This window comes from Siphateles boraxobius, unplaced genomic scaffold (genome assembly GCF_051911475.1).
Source record: "Siphateles boraxobius isolate OS27281-9 unplaced genomic scaffold, OSU_SipBor_1 48, whole genome shotgun sequence".
In the NCBI taxonomy this organism is placed as follows: domain Eukaryota; kingdom Metazoa; phylum Chordata; class Actinopteri; order Cypriniformes; family Leuciscidae; genus Siphateles; species Siphateles boraxobius.
Genome location: NW_027509119.1, coordinates 5,597,074 through 5,618,329, shown reverse-complemented (window position 1 = coordinate 5,618,329; position 21,256 = coordinate 5,597,074). Strand labels below are relative to the sequence as shown.

Below are 21,256 nucleotides of genomic sequence, written 5' to 3'. Positions count from 1 at the left end.
ATAGAAACACGCCAAATTGGCTCGTGATATGAGAGCGTTACCCGCCAAAGTTAATTTTTATCCGAATTCGGCGGGCGTTAATTTCAATCCTTGAATGTTGCACTCCTGTTTGTCATTGTGCAAAAAACTTCACGCCAATAAATCATCAGAAATATTGCTGACTTGTGCACGTCTCAGGCGCCCTCTTTACGTTGGTCCTAATGCCTGTTAGTTGTCCGTGGATTTGCCAATATTTGGTGTTGAAAATGGAAACGTCTTTAGAGATGGAAAAATCGATTTTACAATCGATTCAATGAACACATATGTCTCAAAAATCGAACAGGATTTTTTCACAAAAGTGACAGCCATAGTGGGTGCATGTAGGATGCAAATTTTCTTTATCTACAAAATGGGGGCCAGCAGAAAAGGTTTGGGATCCACTGGATTAGCCAATCATAAAGGACGTTTACATAGAAGTAGAATAAATCATGAATGATTCTGGCGTAAAACATCTTGACTAAAATAAGTAAACCTGTCCAAATTGTTTGATATGAGCTCACCTGTCTAAACTGATGTCCAGTTTGCAATGGTCTATGAGTTGAGGCAGCAACTCCTCCTTAGACTGCCGAACAGTCATTCCCTTAGCGAACACAGTATCCAAAAGGAACTTACAGGGCTGTCGAAACAAAACAGTACATCTTACATGTGCACAAACATTTTTGCCGATTTCAGAATAATCGTTCCACTGTAGAATACGAAAAGTACATCCATTTCCAATTGCACAAAAACCTTTGTGGCTCACCTCTGGGTCATTAACTAGCAGCTGGTACACCTTCACCCTGTACTCTCCTTTCTTCAGGGCACGTCCCAACCGAATCGTGATCTGTCAAACAGCAGAGCAGCCGTGCATATAAATATGTACGGTGTAATTTATGTATTAAATCTAGTGGTGCCAAACGGAATTGCAAGAACAACCCAGTATGGCTGTCTTTGCATGTTAAACTGGGATTGGAGAAAGTGCAGTTACAAACTCACCTTGTTGTCATCAGAAAAAGAGGAGAGCGTCTCATTGAGCCGCACGCTCTCAAACTCCTGGTTGTTGGCATAAACCCGGAAGACCTTAAACTGAGTGGAGGGAACGCCAACAAACGGCTCGAGATTCTGTTTGAACGCAGCCAGTGTGATCCTCTTGTCAACATGGACAAGTAAACCTGAAACATACCATAGTACCAACGTTAACTTTCAAGAACATAAACTACTGTTCTTTTGAACTTTCTATTTATCAAAGAATCAAGCAAAAATGTATCATGGTTTCCACAAAAATATTAAGCAGCACAACTGTTTTCAACATTGATAATAATAATAATAATAATAATAATAATTATCAGAAAATTTATTGTGCAGCAAATCAGCATACTATACTGATTTCTGAAGGATCATGTGACACTGAAGACTGGAGTAATGATGCTGAAATTTCAGCTTTGATCACAGGGATAAATTACATTTGAAAATATATTAAAATAGAAATTGTAATAACATTATTGAAATATTTTAAATTTGATGGTTTACTTGTTTAGCTTGTCTTCCAACCTGACCAACTGAACAGGCTGGTTTAATCTTATTTTTTCAGCGGGCACATTTTCCTCTGAGGTAAACATTGTCAGGCGCTTTTCTTTAGTTTAACGGTTTGACCTCTCTACGGTTTTGCTAACATCTGGAGAAAAAAAACTGGGTAAAATCATCATTACATTTCATTACAAACCATAAAGTTGTAGTTTTTAAAAAGGTGATATTGGAGAAAAACTGACATTTAGATATTAGATTTTTCTGCAATCTATAATGCGATATGAAACAATACCGCAATTTTCACCAGATGACCTTAATGGTTATATTTGAAAAGTATTAATCAATCTAGAACGATCAGGGTGATTTCGTTGGGCAGTGCATCTGCATAGGAAATAAAAATATATTTTAAAAAGCTGCTAAATGTTGTTGTTTTTTACTCTGAAGACTTTTTTTTCCCTCTTAGGGATGAAGAATTTTGGGGCAGGGGGGAAATGTAGTACTGTAAATTTATAGTATGAAAACTTTGGAAAAAATTATCAGATTAATACTATAAAATAAAAACAAGGAATTAAATTAAACAATAAAAATGCTATTTCTTTTAGTACACTATAAAATGACAATACTCATATCTTAATTTATTTTACATGGCAGTTTGCGGCCTACTTAAGGCATGATTTGTACACTGTTATTGTGATATGGCTTAATGTGATAGACATATTGAGAACTTTTCGATTTAATTCAATAAATATACGCCCTGCCATTTAAGTTTGTTTTCTTTGCCATACAAACATCTATGGCTATTTTCACGGTAAGATCGATGTATTTAAAAAAGAAAAGAAAAAAATATAGTGGTCCCTGCGGTTTAAGAGTGAATCTCTGCACTGTGTTCTGAGACACTGAAAAACACCATTTCATGAGCTTAAGCAGAAAAAACAACAACCAGAGAAACTTTACTTTTCTGTCCTTCTGCGGCTCCATCCTCCTGAGAGTATGGCTCAGTTTTGAAGTACAAGTACTGGGCGTCAGTTTTGCTCTTGCCGTTCTCGTCGTACTCGCTGTCTGTGCCCGAGTCTTCTTCCGCCGTGTCCCACGTCTCCTTCTTCCCCTCGTGTGCTTTGGAGCGGCGGCTGCTGGTGATGCTGTGCGAGTCGAGGCCGTTAGCCAGCGGAAGCGGGCCGCTGTCTGCATTACACAGCGTGTCGCTGCTGTGACTGGAGCTCAGGATGTCACTGTCCACAGAGCTGGTGCTGCGGTCGTTGTTGACGTCCGAGTCCGAGCGCTCCTCAGAGGGGAACTGGTTCTCCGTGTCCGAGGCGACCCGTGTGGAGTTCTCCGTCTGGGAAGGCTGAGAGACAGCGTCCGGTTCCTGTGCTGGAGACTCGATGTGCTCGAATTCGCTGTGTTCAGAGCTCTTCTGACTGTCACTGGTGCTGGAGGTTTGCTGCTGCTGCTGTTGTTGTAAAGAAAGGTTCTTCAGTTTCTCAGTGCTCTCTTCAAGAATGGCCTCCACTGACTTTCTGCTGCCCTTCGCCCCATCAAAAAAGTCCTCAGAGTCAGCGCTAGCTTTGGGGCAACTAGTTCTGTTGGCTAAAGAGCCTGGCGATTGCTCGGGCAGGGAGACAAACAGTCTGATCGTGTTCCCGTGGCGATCCAGAAGCTTCCACAAAACAGAGTCAGTGAAAGCCACCTGATGATCTGTTGAATCTGAGCTCTCCACGAAAACCTGAGAATAAAAGTTTTTTCAAATGTTTTTTTTTAGAAAAATTCAAAAAATGTACTATTTTAGCAAATTGTAGTGAGTGTCGTTTTGTAGAAATAGTAGTGAGTATTTTGTGCTTAAGAGTATCATGTTGTCAGTTTAGCAACATTTTAACACTAAATTCTATTGGGATTAACAGAGAGATAGTGAAATTTCTCATACACCTTATTGGAGCAGTGATGGCTATATGCCAAGGATACACTTTATTTTAAGGTGTCCTTGTTATTTAAGTACTGAGTAATATTAATGAACAACATCCACTTAAAATAGGGTTTGGTTTAGTATTAGTTGCATGCATTTATGCATAATTTACTGTTATTACTACAGTAAGTTAATGTAACCAATATATGTAACAAGAAAACACTGTAAAATAAAGTGTTAACGGCTTATAAAGAGCATTTAAAAAGCAGTCTAAGTTTCGGGACAGAGCCAATAAAAAGTGAGTGTGACGCTAGTTAACCTTGTTACTCCTGAAGAAACCCTCTGCTTTCAGAGTCTTGTTGGGCACGTAAAGGAGCCGGAGGTCGTTATAGCAGCGCTCTAAGACGACACGCATCGTCTCCGCACAAAGACCCGTGGCCTGAGAACACAACGAGGAGACAACAGGTTAGATGGAAGCAGAAGTCCGTTTCAACTGTCTTTGGCACTTTCCACAAATAGAGAACAAAACAGGGCTTGAAACACCTCCTCAATTATATCTGGCATATATTTGATTTTTCTACAAAGTATCAGTGAAAGCAGATGCTTTACCTTCAGAGAATATTCAGATATTGGTGTGAAGAATTCAGATATTAGACAAATATTGCATTATTGGAAATCTAATATGGGTCTAAATACGGTTTAAAAGCCCTCCTTTGTGTGATTATTTTTAAGCAAATAAAACAATAAAATTAAGATAAATAAATATGAAAATTCAAAATAAACATGAAAATACAAATGAAATATTATTTAAAGAAACAGATGAAAGTAAAAATAAAAAGGTAAAATGACTGAAGGTTTTGCCTAAATTAGTCGCTTTGGCTTCGGTAATTCAAAACAAAATTAAAATAAATTCTACAACGACTTGTAATATCTATCTAGCAGATTGTGTCAGAATTATCATATTGTTGTATGGTTATTTTAAGGAGGGGGGGTACTTATACATTAGCATTTCTAATCATTATTTTTCTCAAGAACATTGGGCTTGGGCCTTCATTGCTTAAAAGACAGTAATGGGCCACAAATTTGTACCCTATTCATGTCCTTTATATGTGTTCAGAAATGAGATTCAGTACCTGTGCAATGAGTTGCTTAAACTCTGTAATGGTCTGGTTGAGATAAGCCCTGACACTGACTGGAGCAGCAATAGACTCACTCTTTAGATCCACCACATGGACCTTCACCATCACCTCTGCAATCAACACACAAAAACATATTCAGCGGTTTACAGTGAGGAGGTTTCCCATCAACCATGATGATACTTCTAGAAATCAAAGTCATTATGCATTTGTGTCATTCTTTCATTGAGACGTTGATAGCGGATTTGTAGTTAAGAGTATACTGTAAATGTTCACAAAAGTTAGCTCAGTAAATACCTCCAGGTTTGTATGGCTGGAACGCTTGGTCAGGTCTGCGGATCTCCAGGAGCAGGTCAAACATGTATGAAGATTTGACCCCGCCGAGCAGCAAACCCATGGGCATGTCTTCCTCACCTTCATACGAACGTTCCAGGTATTCATGAAACTCGTCGTATTTGACCAATCGACAGCAGTCCAGTGGCACCACTCCCTCCAGGTCCATCAGCTGATCACCCACAGGACAATCACACAGAACACAAGCAGTGATAAATTCAGAGACGAAGCTTGCTGATCTGTTTGTAAGGTTAATCTATTAGGCTAAAGACCAACTTAGCCTTAGAAAATCGGATGCAGAGGTGAAATTTAGACAACAGCATGTAACACTACTTGCCTTGTAAGCCATTTCGGTTGCTTCTCTGAGAGTTTTGTCCTTGTGAACCTCCAGCTTATTCTCCATCATCATCAACTTCACTGGATGCATGCAGAATAGCTTGATCTAATGGAAGAAGACAGAATCATAAGGTTTGGTTCTAAACACCGACTCTCTGGCAACTCAAGCAGCATCGAAAACATCAAGGAACCTCACTAAAGTGGATCACATAAATAAACAGAAATCACGTGAAAGTTGATTCTAATTAGGCGTTTCCCATTTTGCATTTTTATGCACCATTTTTTAGTATGTATGTAGTACCTGCAGTTGTGCAACAAGAGTCCAACATTAGACTTGAAATGTCTATATAGTGCTGCAGGGATGATGCATTTTTATTGGCCAAACCCCAGAAACGCTCTTCCGATTCAATCGTTCTGAAGTCAACGGGTTTTTTGGAACGGGCTTTTGCTTAAATGCCTAAAACGAGGTATGTGGTGAACAAAAGCTCAATATATCATCACGTTTTATTTTACAACAATACATACATCAGTACTACCTCATTTTTCCTTAAGTACTTTTACTGGTCTTAAAAATGGCGTTTGTTAAAAATGGAACTACAAAGTCTTGTTTGTTTTGTATCTTTAGGTCCGGTGTTAAAAATTACATTATGAAAGCTAAGCAATCCAGGGCTAAATGTATAATTTTCTTTCTTGCTCTGGACCAAGAGAACTGAACTGCAAATGTTAACACGCACCCTTAAATAAACTCTTTTGATAATTGTGCCAATTTTTGCTGCGCCCTGCTTGGAACTAGCCTGGCTCCGCCCTCCGACGTAATTCCGCTCAATTTTCATTTTCCTTCAGTACTAGGTCTGGGATTGTGCTGTAGACTTTGGTTTTCTCCGATTAATTTTTTACCGGGCCAATCAGCGAACAGAGGGAGTGGCTGAGAACGATGACGTTGATGTCGTGCGTCATTTTGAGTTGTAGTTCAGTAATGGCAGTGGAGAAAGATGCGAGCGAAGCCATTCGGTCCGTTGTGGCAACACTGCCGAATATCAAGAAGTTAAAGCCGGAGCAAGAACCTCTCCACGGGGTTCGGGAAAAGTTTGATTTTCCAGCTCGCTTCGTTAGTGGTGAATGAGTTGGCTAAGGCGAGCGCTAGGCATCCGTCACGACCCAACGTTAGCGATTGGTTATGGCAGATCCAGAGTGACTCTGGGCAGATCCAATAGTTTTAGACTTCAATAGATTACCCGCCTACAATGAAGTTAACTCTTGTCAATGGAGCGGTGCCAGACTTTATGTACAAATGAAATGAAATGTACGAGAGTCTGGTGGGACCAGGCTAGCTTGGAACAGCCTTTACATAGAGAGTGCACCTATGATGCCTAAAATGCTGTCTAGGTAGGCAGCTCATCAGGGTTTGGGACACAGCCCAAGTCTCCATGGCACGCAGTTGCAGAACCGAGCACTGGTTGTGCTGTGCAGAAACTTTACCTTGCATGTGTTGCGCTCGATCTCTCTTTGCCTCTTCTCTTGCTCCTCGGACTCTTTCTCTCGTTGCACCAGTCTCTTTATGTGCTCTGGGAAGTCCTCCACTTCCAGGAATTCTGCAAACACACAGAGAGTACATTCAACTCCAGCATCTCGGAGAGGGAGCGAGATCATTGATAATACTTTTTGTTTATATCGAGGGTGGAAAAAATATCCATGTCAGTTCCCTTACTTGCATTTCTGGAGGGGTCTTTCAGTCTGTACATGAGCATGTATGCATTTGTAGAGCTGTTGGGGCATAAAAGCAGAAGATTTGGTAAAAATCCTTTTTACAAGGGTCTTCTTTGGCATCACAAATGTAGGACTAGGAGGCTTCACACACCTGGCAAAGGCACTGGAGTAATAGCCCCTGCTCCCTGAGGATCCGCCATATGTCTTCCGGATGTCATCCTGTGTGATCTGGAACACACACATACGGATAACACAATTTACAACCCTGTATTATTTTCTTTCTTTCTGTGAAAAACAAAAATAGATGTTATGATGAGAAATCTAGGACCATGGGTCATATTCACAAACTGTGCACGTCGGCGTGCAAACATTTTCATGAAAAATTCATGATGCATCAATATCAACACATTCACACACAGACAAGTGTTGAACTAATATAGACAATTTAGAGTTAGACTAATAGTGAACTCAAACTTTGTTCTCAGTTAAGAGAATTTCACATTTCAAGTTAACTAAACTTAAAATTGAATGTTGATAATTTACAGCGATATAAACATCATATGTTTTGCTGAGAGTGGTGAAGGGCTGTAAAGGAAAGGTTGTGCAGAAAGTCCTGATACGGAGATGGTTTTGGCATGTTATATGCAAAATACCAACCTACAGCACTCAGTTGCTTAATTAGAATACTCCAAATGAATTAGTGCATATAAATACCAATAATCCGCACAATTATAAGTGAATATATAATTGTGACCCAAAGATGAAATTTTTTAGATTGATGCTAGCCTGCTGACCTTGCTGACGTGCTGGTCATTGAAGCTGTACCATTGGCTGTCACTGAAGGACTTGATGCAGGCGTAGTAGTGCCCACCTGCAGCACTCCCAGAATGCACCATGACCGAGAAGAGTTCAAAGGTCAAGGAGCTCTATAAAGGAGACAGAAGAGGCATGCTTATCTTTCATCTTCCGAGTTCAGCACTTGAGCATTTTGGGTTCAGATAGATAGATTTTCTATTTCCATGGCAAAAATGTAATTACAAAAATACAAATATCATATAAATACAATAAAGCCAACCAAACAAACACAACAAATCATATTATACTTTAATTAACATATGATAAAAATCCAAAACTTTTTCAGGCATAATCTAACTGAAAAAGTCCTTAAGTGAAATAACTTCATAAAAGAGCCTTCTACTTGAATTAAACCCAGGACAGTCCAATAAAATATGTTTTTTTTAGGATCAGAGAGGCCGTGAGGTAACCTTTGGTTTGAGCACCCGCTCTGCAGTGCTGGTGTTATCCAGACAGATGCCCTCGTCCACGGCATCATCCGTGGAGAAATCGTTGCTCATCTGATCACTGTGGCAGCTTCCTTCATTCTCCGCCCCACTGTCAGTGCAGCTCTCGGTCTGAGGTGATTTCTGCAGACAAAACATTTAATTGCAGTCAAATTATGGTTTTAAATGAGTGGTTTTTGTTGGCAAGGTACTGGGGAAGTTCAAAACTACATGTTTCCAAAATCAATTAGTCCATGGAATCCCTGAATAATTAGGCTATTAGACATGTGCATTAAAGGGAATTTACTCAACGGGTGGAAAGCAAAATAATGGAACATTATGCAAAAAAAAATTTTTTCAAGTTTGATCTTTAGATCTTTTATCTAAAGTTTGAAAAACTATTTGATCTTGACTCGCAGTCTTAAGCCCAGTGCGAGTATACTGTATGAATACAAATATGTATATACACATTATATATATATATATATATTTGGGCTGTCAGTTAAACGCGTTATTAACGGCGTTAACGCAAAACCATTTTAACGCGATTATTTTTTTTATCGCGAGATTAACAGTCTTTTTGGTCTAGCAAACTTTGTAGTTTTTTTTCACATGCTTTTGCAACAGGACGCGGCATGCGCGGCGCCTGCGCTATGAAACCCATTCATTTCAAGGGCTTGCGCCGTGCAAGGACGTTTTGTTGCTTCGTCGACCAAAGCGCAAGTGGATCTAGCTAGACCGGAAACAAAACAACAGGCACGCGCACACACACTTGTTTGGGCTTGCGAGCCGGCCAAATAGGTTAACGTTACGTTTTGAGTGGATGGCGAGCGCGAGACGCCGAAATGGATGCCAATAAGATTCTGAATGGAAAGTTTACTTTTAAAAAGTTGGCAAATGGTTTCATTGACTAGACCAAAGTGATCTGTGTGTTTTGTCGTTATGAACTGAGCTATCATCATCGCAGCACGTCCAGTCTGAAGTACCACTTGATGATGGCCAAGCACACACACACAGCTGATGCGAATTCTCCGCCCCCTCGTCAATATCAGTACCTCGTCAGTATTTCTTTCACCCTTTTATTGATGGACAGTGCTACATTGTGTTACAAAGAAATTATTTGCTCCAAGTGAGAATGTTATTGTGAAATTGAACACAGTATTGCCTATGTTGTTTTCAATAAAAAAAAATGTGCACAAAGCAAGCAATCCACTTTTTTCATGTTGATAAGAGCATTAAAATGAGAAAGAATAATGAACAAAAAGAAATCAAGAGACATTTAGAATAGATAAAAATGTGCGATTAATCACGAGTTAACTATGACATTAATGCGATTAATCGCGATTAAATATTTTAATCGTTTGACAGCACTAATATATATATATATATATATATATATATATATATACACACACACATACATAAATATATATATAAAATATGAGTGTACTGCATACGCAGGTAAAGTAGAATGTATTATATATCCAACTTTTAAATATATCGCTAGGCCATAATATCGTTTATATTTTTAGATGATATAACAATCAAGCAGTTGAGATTTGCTATTCATTTCAGATTTCAACAGAACCTAATTAATACTATCGTAATTTAATCATTTCCTTTCAAACATGTTTAGTTAGCCTAACATCAACATTCATCTCTAAAATAAAGTAAGGCATAAAGTCAAAATCAGAAATTGTCACTTGATAAAAACCAATCACAAATGGTGACTAGAGACATATTTGAGATATTAAACCAGATGTGAAGAGAGCAGGAGAGACCAGTTCAGCTTTCCTTAACAAGAGGAAAGAGATCATGAAGCTGTGTCTCACCTCGTCCTCGACGTCAATGAAGGGGCTCATGTCCAGCTCCTCGGGGAAGGTCATGCGGTCATTGAGTTTAATGCGGTGCATAGTGGTGTAATCAAAGTCGAAGCGTTTCAGCTGCAGAGTCAGCAGGTATGGGAAATGGAGGAATCTCAGGCCCTGGAGAGAAAAACACTGCATAAGAAACTCAAATGTGGTAGAGGACTAGACAGTCATCGTATCTGATCTGATTCACCTTGCGGGCGTCACATTTCTTTTTGCAGCGCTCACAGAAGTATTGGTTGGGCCCGTCGAGAGTCTCAGGCTGGACGAAGGCCTGCAGGGCTTCTTCCTGTTCAGCGGAAAATTAGTGGACAATGAGGACAAACATGCTCCTCTTTCATTTGGATATTGCATTTGACATTCAGCAACTGTGTTATCATTAACATAGAAATAACTTAAAAGTATATAAATAACAGTGTTTAAAGAGGACCTATTATGCCCTTTTTCAAAGTCTTAATTTTGTTTTTGGAGTCTACTAAAGTAGGTTTTCAGCTGGATTTTAAAATAAAAAACACATTATTTTCCACATATTAGACATTGTTGTAGCTCCTCTCTGCCCAGTCAGTCAGAAACGCACTCTTCAGTTCCTGTCTCTATATGAAGCCCCTCCTTCTGAAAAGCACAATGTGCTCTGATTGGCTGGCTGGATCAGTGTGTTGTGATTGCTAAACCGCTTCAAGCGTGTTTAGGAAATGTCACACCCTTACCGTAACCGCTAGTTTATACAGTCACACTACTTAGCAATTCAAATGGGGCACGCCCTTTCTTTTTATGTTATTATTCATTGGACGGGAAATTTTTAAATGAGGAATATTGTGTCGTGTTCGTTCCCGGAATAAAACTCCAGACTACAATGGAGGCGTTTCAGGGAGTTCACAAACGGTGCGCACTGACCTTTTTCATGCTCAAACAGCAACATTTCACACTAAAGAAAGTTGAGAATGTAAAAAAAAGCATAATAGGACCCCTTTAAAATAACTTTGGAGCACTTTAGCACTTTGGATGATATCCTGACTTATAAATATATTTTCTGATTGGCTGTGACTGTGTTTTGCTGTAGTGTTTACTTCACTATGGACTCTGATTTCATTTTCATTTGCAATTGAATCAAATAGCATATAACTCTCTAGCTTATAGCAACGGTCATATTTCCATATCAAACAATATTAAAATAACCAGTTAGCATATGTAAATACTGACAGTATGTCTTGTTGGCATATGAAACAAATACAAGAACTGCTAATGGCGTAATGCCGCATCTACTAGTCCGCAGCTAAAAATAAATGGTCATAATGATGGCCGTACGCACCACGCTGCCAAAAGCCTGGCTGGCCCCGAAGGGCCTGATGACCAGAGGGATGTCCAAGTACGTGTCAATCCTCCAGCTCTCATAGCCACACTCCAAACAGCGCACATAGTCCTTCAGTTTGCCCTGGTAAAGCTGGTTGATCAGGTCAGCCTGGGAAAAACAAAAGACAGTCCATCAACAAGTTCAATAAACACACCCATACATTCAGAATGAAAATGTATTGTATGCATTTTTCTATTATAAATGAGATGAGCATAATAGAAAAAATTAAACTGAATTTCTGAATATCTTTGGTATGTCCCTTTTTGTGTTAACTTAATAGCAGCACTTAAGCTGCATGAACTCAAAAAGTTTGAGTAAAACCTGACGATCACGTTCTCAAACCCAATTGAAGAATGAACTAAAGAGAATCTTGTGCTTCAATAGAAACAGGAGCATCTGACTGTCTGTAAAAAGTTCACATGATTAATGTTAATCAGAATGGTTAAATCATTTTATGGACTGAGGTTTCTTCATCTGAAATTGAGATAAATAAAAACCTTAATTATTTTAAGCTTCAATTTAGAATCCTTTTGAATCTAAAATTGTCATTGGGGTCTAAAGGCTGAGACACACCAAGTCGACGGTCGGCCCGTCGGTGAGCATCTGTCCACACAGTTTTTGCGGTGTGTTCGGCAACCGTTGGTGGCTTTTCGGCCGATTAAGCACGTCAAATCAGCGATTGGCTTTAGAAAAATTATGAAAGCAAGTAAACAACAAAGTCATGATGGTACACACAGATGGCTCTTCTAATTTTACATATTATCTGAGCGTTCCAATAAGTGAATATTTTCAAAATGACATGACTGTCTGGAATGAACAAAATAAAGACCAAGAGGATTCGTATATTCAAAATGTTAAGCAAATGCTGCTTTGTTTTCAGTTTGGATAGTTCCAGAGTTGTAGTTTCGTTTCCCTTTATGAAGGATGAATGGACTACTGCCACCTGCTGGCATGGAGAGTGATTTCTTCAAATGCAGGCGCAAATGGGCATTGACTGTAGTCTTTGTGGTGTGTTCAAACACAGCTTTTTGTTCAAGACGCAGGCAATGCGAGACAACAACACGGTCTCCACTAGCTTTATGATGTCGGGTCGGTGTGTCACTTTTGGACCCCACTATAAATTCTGAGAAATCCCAAACAAGTGGTTGAGACAAGTTTTCACCGGAAGAATTAGTTTTGCCAACTTAGTGGCACAAACACAGATTTCGAAGTCTTACAGACTTCACAAAGTCTTACAGACTTCACAAAGTCTTACAGCACAGCTTAAAAGAGAACAATCAGCTGAGTGTAGAAACATGCAAACCTTTGTTTAGTGCATGCCATGACCCAACCCACCTCAAACGCTGAGGACATTCGGACATTCGAACGAACATTGGGTCTTTTGTCCTGACCCTGCTGTAGGGATCTCATTGGTTGTTGATTAGCATCAAGAGATGAGGGGGCGGGGCTTGCATCGCATACCTGCTCGGTCTGTTTCCACTTCTGCTCTAGTGCATCAAACATGACTCTGCAAAGCTCCTGGACGTCGTGCTGCTGCCAGGCTGCAAAACACACATGGTAAAGAGAGGCTATCTGATAACAGCAGTGCTAATGTGGGTTAAGTTTCTCAAAGAGACGTTAAGTGACTTCCTCGTACCCTCACTGCTGTCCCAGCCAAAGCTGCGGGTCACGTCTGTGGTCTCGATGGCGCGTTTCTTACTTGTCTGCAGGAGAACGAACAGCCTCTGGAGCTGGTATGGGATACTGGTGACTGGATCCTCCTCGGACTCCTCAAACTCCCAACTGGTGCAGAAACATTCAAAATAGTGTTAAAGGTAATAGTTGTAGAATGCAAAATATGGAGGCAGAATTGAATGTTTAAAAAAAAATAAAAAGCTACAAGCTATTAATAGTGCGATTTAATAATGTAGTATTAATAAAAGTATTAATAATGGCATTAGAGACGGTATTTTGAATTCATACTGCCTAAAAAAAAAAAATCACAAAAGCCTAAATTTAATCTTTATATTCAATCATATAAAGTGATGAGTCTCTTCGAAAAATGTGGACTAAACCGTTCAATTCAAATGGATTAGTTTTATGATCTCTTTATGAACTATTTGAAGCGTCAAAGTGGTAGTTGCGAAGCTGTCAATGGAGGGACAGAAATCTCTCAGGGTGTATTCACACACCTGCCTTGTGTGGTTCGATTGAATCGAACTCTAGTTCGTTTACCCCCTTGGTGCGGACCTTTTGGGCAGGTGTGAATACAGCAATCGAACTCGGGGTGCGGACCAAACAACCGAACCGAGACCTAGCTGAGGAGGTGGTCTCGGTACGGTTCCAAACGAACTCTGGTACGGTTCGTTTACGGTGTGAACATGAACCGACCCAATTGCAAGAAAGCACTGCGCCTTTGAGTTAACAGGCTTCCGTAGTCGGAGTTGCGTTATGGGAAAGTGATCTGTTGTACCCTACTACATTCCATTCCGGCGCGCTGTCTGGCCACACGATACTGTTGCGTGTCTTTCTGCGCGTCGTGTGTGCATCATTGGAATGGAATGAATGAATGAGTGACAGGGCTCTCAAGTGTCACGCATTGAGCGTGACAGTCACTCATTTCGGTCTTTTGTCACGCTCTCCGGCCACACATTGTATTTCTCACGCTGAAAAACTATTTGTAATATATTTAATATGCCGCAGCGCCCAAAACTCTGGCCGCGCCGCTCTCACTGTGAAACCGACAGGAATCAAGCGCGTCTCCTCTGGTGTTGTTAGCCAATCAGAAAATAGCACTATTGTATCTGGGTAAGATTTAACGCAACAACCAATGACACAGAGTCGGCACGACACACGTGTGGTTTTGTTTACGAATTTTGGTTCACTTGCAAAAAGAGCAGTGTGAAAGCGAACCGTACCAAAAAAAAAAAAAAATTGTATTTGGTCCGGACCAAAGCAAGTGAACTATCGGACTTTCCTGGTGTGAATACACCCTCAGATATCATCAAAAAGATCTTCATTTGTGTTTTGAAGATGGACGAAAGTCTTATGGGTTTGGAACGACATGAGTAATTAATGACAGAATTTTCATTTTTGGGTGAACTATCCTTTTAAATCTAGTTCATATGAACTAGTTATCCCACTAAACACAGACTACTTACTTGTAGAGTGCATTCCTGAACTCAGGCGTCATGAACAGGGTCTGCAGGAGGCTGTTCAGGTAGCAGGTCATTGCTTGGTTGACCAAGCCAACATAACCTTTAAAGCAGACACAAGACAAATGAATCCGTGGCAAAGTTGTGGCCATCATGCCCTTCACAACAATACATGTTAAAGCAGTGCTACCTGTCTCTGATTTGTTGAGTATGGAGGAGTACGAGTAACTGGGGCTGCTGTAGTCACTGCTGCAGCCCACAGTACCGTCCCGCGGTAAAGGACCAATGAAGCGATCCTGAGAACTGTCATCAAGACCACTGCTGTCCGCTGTGCCAGATTCATCCTTTAAAAGAGTCACACAAGAATAATACTAAATATGCAATGCTCACTATACATGATTAAGATCTCATGCCACAAGGTTATCAAATGAACACTCGTTCTTTTCAAATTTCTTTTTCTTATGGTATTGCATCCGTATTATGTGGTATTCTTTATTACTACAGAAAATAAAGTAGGGTAGAAACCTGCAAGGTCAACCTAAACTAGGTTCCACCACAAACAGTGGGAATGGAAAGATGTGAAAGCAAGTTCAAGGCCAGGGTTATTATGAATGTGAGAGAATGTTTTTATTTCTCTGCTAGATGCAATCTTTTCACTTTTGTTAAACAAAAATAAAGATTATAGGAAAACCATAGAACAGTTTGCTCGATAGAATTAATGATAGTTAGAACAAACGATAGATAAAACGAACGATAGATAAAAAAAGATAGATAAAACAATGGATGGATGGATGGACAAAACGAACAATAGGCAAAAAACAAAGCGAAAGATAGACAACACACAATAGATAAAACAAATGTTTTTTTAAACTAGACAGAATGAAGGAATGGAACGATAGATCAAATTAATGATAGCTAAAACAAACGACATGTAAAACAAATGAAAGAACGACAGATAGAATGAACGAGCGAACAAACAATAGATAGATAACGAAAAAATAAATAAAACAAATGATAGACAAAAAATAATAGATAAAAATTTTAAAATAAATAAAAACACTAGCTACAATAACGGAATGAATGATAGATAAAATGATCGATAGCTTAAACGAATGAAAGAATGATAGATTATATTAACAATAGGTAAATAGACAGAGCGGACGAACAAACGATAGATAGAATGTTTGAACGACCAAATGATAAAGCAATAAGTTGAAACGTACAATGGATAAATGATAGTTAGAACAGACGATAGACAGTCATTGCGTTGACGGATAGTCGTACGATTGATCGATGGATGACATATGATGCATTTAAACAGCTCATATTGTGACTCACTGAAGCAATCTGAGGCTGCTCTCCGTCCTTGTCTGTGAGCTGCAGGAAATTCTTCTTCCCAGCCTCAAAACCCGACAACACCAGGGACATCTCACCGGCCTGGTCCAGAGGAGCCTAGGGAAAAAAGAGATAAGAGTGGACAAGACTGAGAGGTAGTGGAAAAACAAGAGCGGGGAAACGAATGCGGGGCAGATGCTGTCTGGAACAGTCTTAGAAAGTCTTAGACTGCAGAAATACTGCAAAATGCTGTAAAAGAGAAAATAATCCAGCTGACATACTGCAGATAACCCACATCTCGTCCGAGGATTCAGTTAGTATGGAAGAAAAAGCTGTGCTGCCCGAGGGACATGACGTACTAGAAATTTACACACAGGTCTGGACGTACTAATGTTGGACTGCCGTGGGTGATTCTAAACAGTTCTTATTTCTTTTGATTATTTTCATTACTTCTACTGAATGTACTTTGAATTTCCAATGTATGAGTGTGCTATATAAATAAACTTGCCTTGCCTAATCCACTGACCTACTCAGAGAGTTACCTGCAACTACAGGCTCTGTGCTGGGTCAGCGCTGGGATTAACACACAGTTAGATGGAGAATAGAGCAGAGTACATGTCATGACACAGCTCCATCTAATCATATCACATTCACTTCAGCAGTGTGGGAAGACATGGCACTGACACTGGCTGTGTATTTGAAAGCGATAACCGATATATTGGCAGATCAAACTAAATCTCACTTATGTGAAGTGCATGTCTAAGCAATTCAACATAAATCAAATATGTATAACTAGTAGCCTAGTTTTACATCTTACAGTAGCACAAAAGGCTGTGAATGCACAAGCGAACTTGACTGTGGTAGTCATGAAGATTATGAAGGCTCTTCCCGTAACAACGTGCTAAAACACGGGTGAAGTGATGTGTGGCCTAGCAAAATTGACATCTTCACCCTTTATTCAAATAATATTCAAAATGTACTTTTGGTTGGAGTCAAATGTTTTACTTGTGATGATGCAATGAATCATGTCAAATTGTGCAGACATATTTTATGGAAAGAAGAATTTACAAAGAAATTATAAAAACATAGACTACAGATCCAATTAAATATTAATAACTGATTACGTAACATGCTTTTTCCTGTTTGCCTTCTTTAGGCATTTAGCTATAGTTTGCCTAATAATAATTTTGTCAGATAAATATCTTAACCAAGTTTAGTGTTTTGTGCTTTCCTGATATTTAAAATAAATATACAAATATTGTAAAAAGTTGTAGCATCATTAAAAACAATTATCCCCTCTAGATATCACTTTTAGGCAGTGTGTAAATATGTACTACACTAACATATTATGGGTGCATTATTTACTGTATTAATTATAAAAGCATTAAATAATGCAAAAAAACTATGCATCATTTAAAAAAAAAAATGTATTGTAGGGTGAAACAGAACATGTTTTGGTAAAACTTTAGTGTGTTTTGTTGGGGAAGACTCTCACCGTGTCTCCAGCGTTGGCCCACGCCAGGCTGAAAGTGCCGTTCACATATCCAGCCTTGTGAGCCACATCCTCGTAGAATTTGTTGACAGTGGTGGAGGCGGGGAGGTTGAGCGTCAGCCTCTCATTGACTGTCTTGGCATTGGTTGTGTCCTGCACTATACACAGCACTCTCGGCTCCTCCGCTGCACTTTCAATCTGTAAATGCACACATAGGGTGAGTGTTAAGTTTACTTTAACCAAGCACACACACACACACACACACACATCAGTTTGAGCTCCACTCCAGTGCTGAGAACGTCCATCAGACATGCCGGGGCAATGCACTAGATAAGCAAAAGTGCAATAGTTTTCTTGCACCAGGCAATATCATCAGAGAACTGACCAATCATAGTTACATAATTCACGGTTTCATGTGGTAAGCCAGGGAGTACGTAAGCAAGCAGAAATATGCTGTATATTTCAACACTGAACTCATAATATAAAGCTACTTCGGTTAGAAATGAATACAGCAATCCACCATGAAACAAACAAGGCCTGATCATGCCTCCGAGTAAACTAGCAAACCTCAGTAATTAAAGGTGCTCTAAGCGATGTCACGCGTTTTTTAGGCCAAACATTTTTTGCCACACACAGCAAACATCTCCTCACTATCCGCTAGCTGCCTGTCCCCTGAACGCACTGTAAAAAAAAATGCGGTCTCTGCAGACACCCCATGCTCCAAAAACGGCAACAAAAACAAACTGGGCTAACCCGCACCACGAAACATAACAAACTGTTCCAGCCAATAACCGACAAGAAGGGTTTGGGGGCGGGGTTTGGGGGGTTAGTGCGCAGATGAGGAGGAGGGGGGGTCGAGCTAGCCTCCGTTTTGTTTGACAATACTTCGAACGTCAACAAGAGGTGACGTCACCCGACATCGCTTAGAGCACCTTTAATAAATATTTAGATTAGACATTCATATTATTATTTCCTTGACACCAGTGGGTTAAATGTTAGTGTAGAAACAGCTCAGAACAGTGAAGTTATGGCTTAAGTGTAGTGTGTTTGTGGTCACAGCATGCAGTCAAGGCCATAATGATGACTCGGACTGGTGCTGGTGCTGGTTGGTTAATTGCAGGTGTTGTTTACCAAGCAGAGCCATGGCCTTTTCATAGCGTCTGCTAAAGAACGGATCATGTTACCAAAAGCGCTGACTGAGGATTCCAAGCATGACGCAAGCAAAACATTTCATCGTACATTATTGATATGATAAGCAGAGACAATAACTTGAGAAGATTATTTTAAAGATGCTTTACTTTAAATTAAAGGGCTTGTTTACCCCCAAAAATGATCCCATAACGTATTCACCCTCAAGCCATTCTAGGTGTGTATGACTTTCTTCTTTCAGCCAAACACAATTGGAGATATATAAAAAAATATCCTGGCTCTTCCAAACTTAATAATGGGAGTGAGTAGAGCCTGAGTTTTTGAAACTCCAAAAAGTGCATCCATCATAAAAGTAATCCATAGGACTCCAGGGGGTTAATAAAGGCCTTCTGAAGCGAAGCGATGCGTTTTTGTAAGAAAAATATCTATATTTCTATAACTTTATAAACCATAATCACTGGCTTCCCAAAGCAAACACTGAATACATGTTTTTTTTTATCAAATAAATAGTATACCCTATAACTTGTTAGATATTTTGTATTTCTATTTATTCGCTTTTAATATTTTATAGACTTTTATACCTAGAAAAATGCTGAATTTGTAGAGGCTGCATAAAGGGAGGGAAATTGGGAATTCTGGCTGGATATTGGCTGTCATAAAAACTTATGACGGATTTATTCAAAAACATTAAATACTGAAAAACATGTTAAGTAAATAAATAAATGAATATGCAATATAGTGCATGTATTTATCAAAAAGCTCCTCTCTAGAATAAATTTGGTTACACTTTATTTTAAGGTGTCATTGTTACAATGTAATTATATATTTAAGTACTGAGTAATATTAATTAACTACATGTACTTACTATAGGATTAGGGTAGGATTAGGATTTGGTTGAGGGTTAATTGCATGTAATTTAACATAATTTACTGTTATTACTATGGTAATTACATGTAACATATGTAACAAGAACACTGTAAAATAAAGTGTTACCATCATTTTTTCTAGCTGATGAACATTGAATGGCTTTTCTGGGGTAAAAGTAACATGCCATTGTTTAAAATCTGCTTTACTGACGTCTTTCCACGGCTGAGACGTGGCAAAACGAATTTCGGTAGATTGTACTGTATGTTTAAACATACCTTCTGATGTTCATTCATGTTTATTTCATGATATAAATTGTAAAGCGGAAGAGACGATCAGTTCACTCGCGCTCCAGGCTGTCGCTTCGCTTGAACCGTCACTCCACATTAAAGAGCGCCAAAATGGCATTTATTGTTTCAATTTTGTAATAAAATTGTCAAAATTTGAAAGCTGATACTTAGCTTATTAAGCTTTATTGGATAGGAGGCTCGCTACAAATAGTTTAGTGAAGTTTTGTTCACACAACTGAAAAAAGCATAGACTAAAAGACAGATTCTTCGAATTTAAGAATTGATTCAAATCGAGAAATCATAATTTTCAACCCAGCCCTAATTAGAATGTTGTTTCATATTGACTTTAATCAGTTTACAGACAAATACATTTTTCACACTACATCCTCAAATTCCCAGCTGCCTGCAAAAAAAAAAAAAACTCCTCACCTTGATCATATTATTATTATCTAGGGGAATCTCATGGAGCCTATCAACACAATGTACTAGGAATATTTAACTCGAAAATCAAAGGAAAATAATTTCTCAATTTTGCATTAAAAAAAAGTACCAGCTTCATTTTTATTGATATTTCTTTAATTTTGTTATGCACACTACAAGCTCAATTTGCCATCTGCCTGGAACAGTGTATTGCCCTCAGCTTCCCCTCAAACCAGCTGATTTTTTTTCCTGACGTCTTCATTTGAGGGTTAGTGTCAAATGAATCACCATGCTGTAAACACACACACTCGTGCAACACACACAACTACCTGAGAGAACCTCTTCTGCATCTCCTCAAAAATACTCTGCCTGCAACTCCAAAAAATACCCTGATGACAGAATAACAACAACACAGTGTTCAAGAGAAGCCAAACCTGCCTCGAGCGCAAGGCCGAGCATCACGATACGAGCGGCACTGATGTATGATATCTCTGTTAAAGGTCAAAACACAGGGGAACAATGGAGATCTAGAGGAGAAAATGTGAAGATGCCACTGTAAAAGACACACAGATGTCAACACAAGCAGGGGCATTATCAGATTAGAGGGTATTTTTATCAGGGATAATATCGTTAGGTGCTCACATGAAACAGGTTGGCCTGTTCTCGAGCGGCAGGTATTCATTATGACAAGGTGCTCAGGCCTACAAGATCTGCATGCCAGTGAAAAGGCCTTTCATTGAAGTACAGATAGACGATGTAAATGAAATATTTATGATACATTCAATATTTTCATGTTGATCTACGGTTTTCAACCAATATTTATAATATCACAAAAAATATTTTCCGTGCATTTTGTCATCATATTACAGGTTCTGAAATAAACTTGCGTTGTCAAGTTTAGTTTTGAGTTTTTTTTAAATTCAATCCTATGGACGTTGAGTTTCACGCACACACACGCAGTAATTTGTGAGATTGCCAGCAGACCGGAGGAAGCGCCTAGAGTGGTAATTTGATAATTTGCTCTTTTATCCATGAATGTATTCAATTATTATTATCAGGATAGTATTATTATCAAATTATTAGGATCTATATTTCCAATTTCATAACGACATCATC

At 39.1% G+C, this 21,256-nt stretch overlaps 1 protein-coding gene across 3 annotated transcripts in view; it reads right to left on the bottom strand.

Moving 5' to 3' along the window:
- Positions 1 to 21,256, bottom strand: part of usp47 (ubiquitin specific peptidase 47) — a 33,625-nt gene that overhangs the window by 5,667 nt on the left and 6,702 nt on the right. The window contains exons 1-23 of one of the 3 annotated variants that reach the window (XM_077201666.1): positions 20,579 to 20,684; positions 17,421 to 17,615; positions 15,929 to 16,042; positions 14,781 to 14,934; positions 14,597 to 14,693; positions 13,093 to 13,238; positions 12,792 to 12,997; positions 11,415 to 11,564; positions 10,299 to 10,394; positions 10,070 to 10,222; positions 8,223 to 8,381; positions 7,752 to 7,883; positions 7,109 to 7,185; positions 6,959 to 7,014; positions 6,730 to 6,842; positions 5,252 to 5,356; positions 4,879 to 5,086; positions 4,579 to 4,694; positions 3,765 to 3,884; positions 2,500 to 3,268; positions 1,015 to 1,190; positions 782 to 862; positions 540 to 655 (exon numbers count right to left, since the gene is read on the bottom strand). In XM_077201666.1, coding sequence (XP_077057781.1) covers positions 540 to 655; positions 782 to 862; positions 1,015 to 1,190; positions 2,500 to 3,268; positions 3,765 to 3,884; positions 4,579 to 4,694; positions 4,879 to 5,086; positions 5,252 to 5,356; positions 6,730 to 6,842; positions 6,959 to 7,014; positions 7,109 to 7,185; positions 7,752 to 7,883; positions 8,223 to 8,381; positions 10,070 to 10,222; positions 10,299 to 10,394; positions 11,415 to 11,564; positions 12,792 to 12,997; positions 13,093 to 13,238; positions 14,597 to 14,693; positions 14,781 to 14,934; positions 15,929 to 16,042; positions 17,421 to 17,615; positions 20,579 to 20,599 — 3,560 coding nt within the window. In that variant the 5' untranslated portion in view covers positions 20,600 to 20,684. Of the gene's footprint in view, positions 1 to 539; positions 656 to 781; positions 863 to 1,014; positions 1,191 to 2,499; positions 3,269 to 3,764; positions 3,885 to 4,578; positions 4,695 to 4,878; positions 5,087 to 5,251; positions 5,357 to 6,729; positions 6,843 to 6,958; positions 7,015 to 7,108; positions 7,186 to 7,751; positions 7,884 to 8,222; positions 8,382 to 10,069; positions 10,223 to 10,298; positions 10,395 to 11,414; positions 11,565 to 12,791; positions 12,998 to 13,092; positions 13,239 to 14,596; positions 14,694 to 14,780; positions 14,935 to 15,928; positions 16,043 to 17,420; positions 17,616 to 20,578; positions 20,685 to 21,256 lie in introns of those variants that run through there. The other 2 variants (XM_077201667.1, XM_077201665.1) reach the window with 2 other exon arrangements.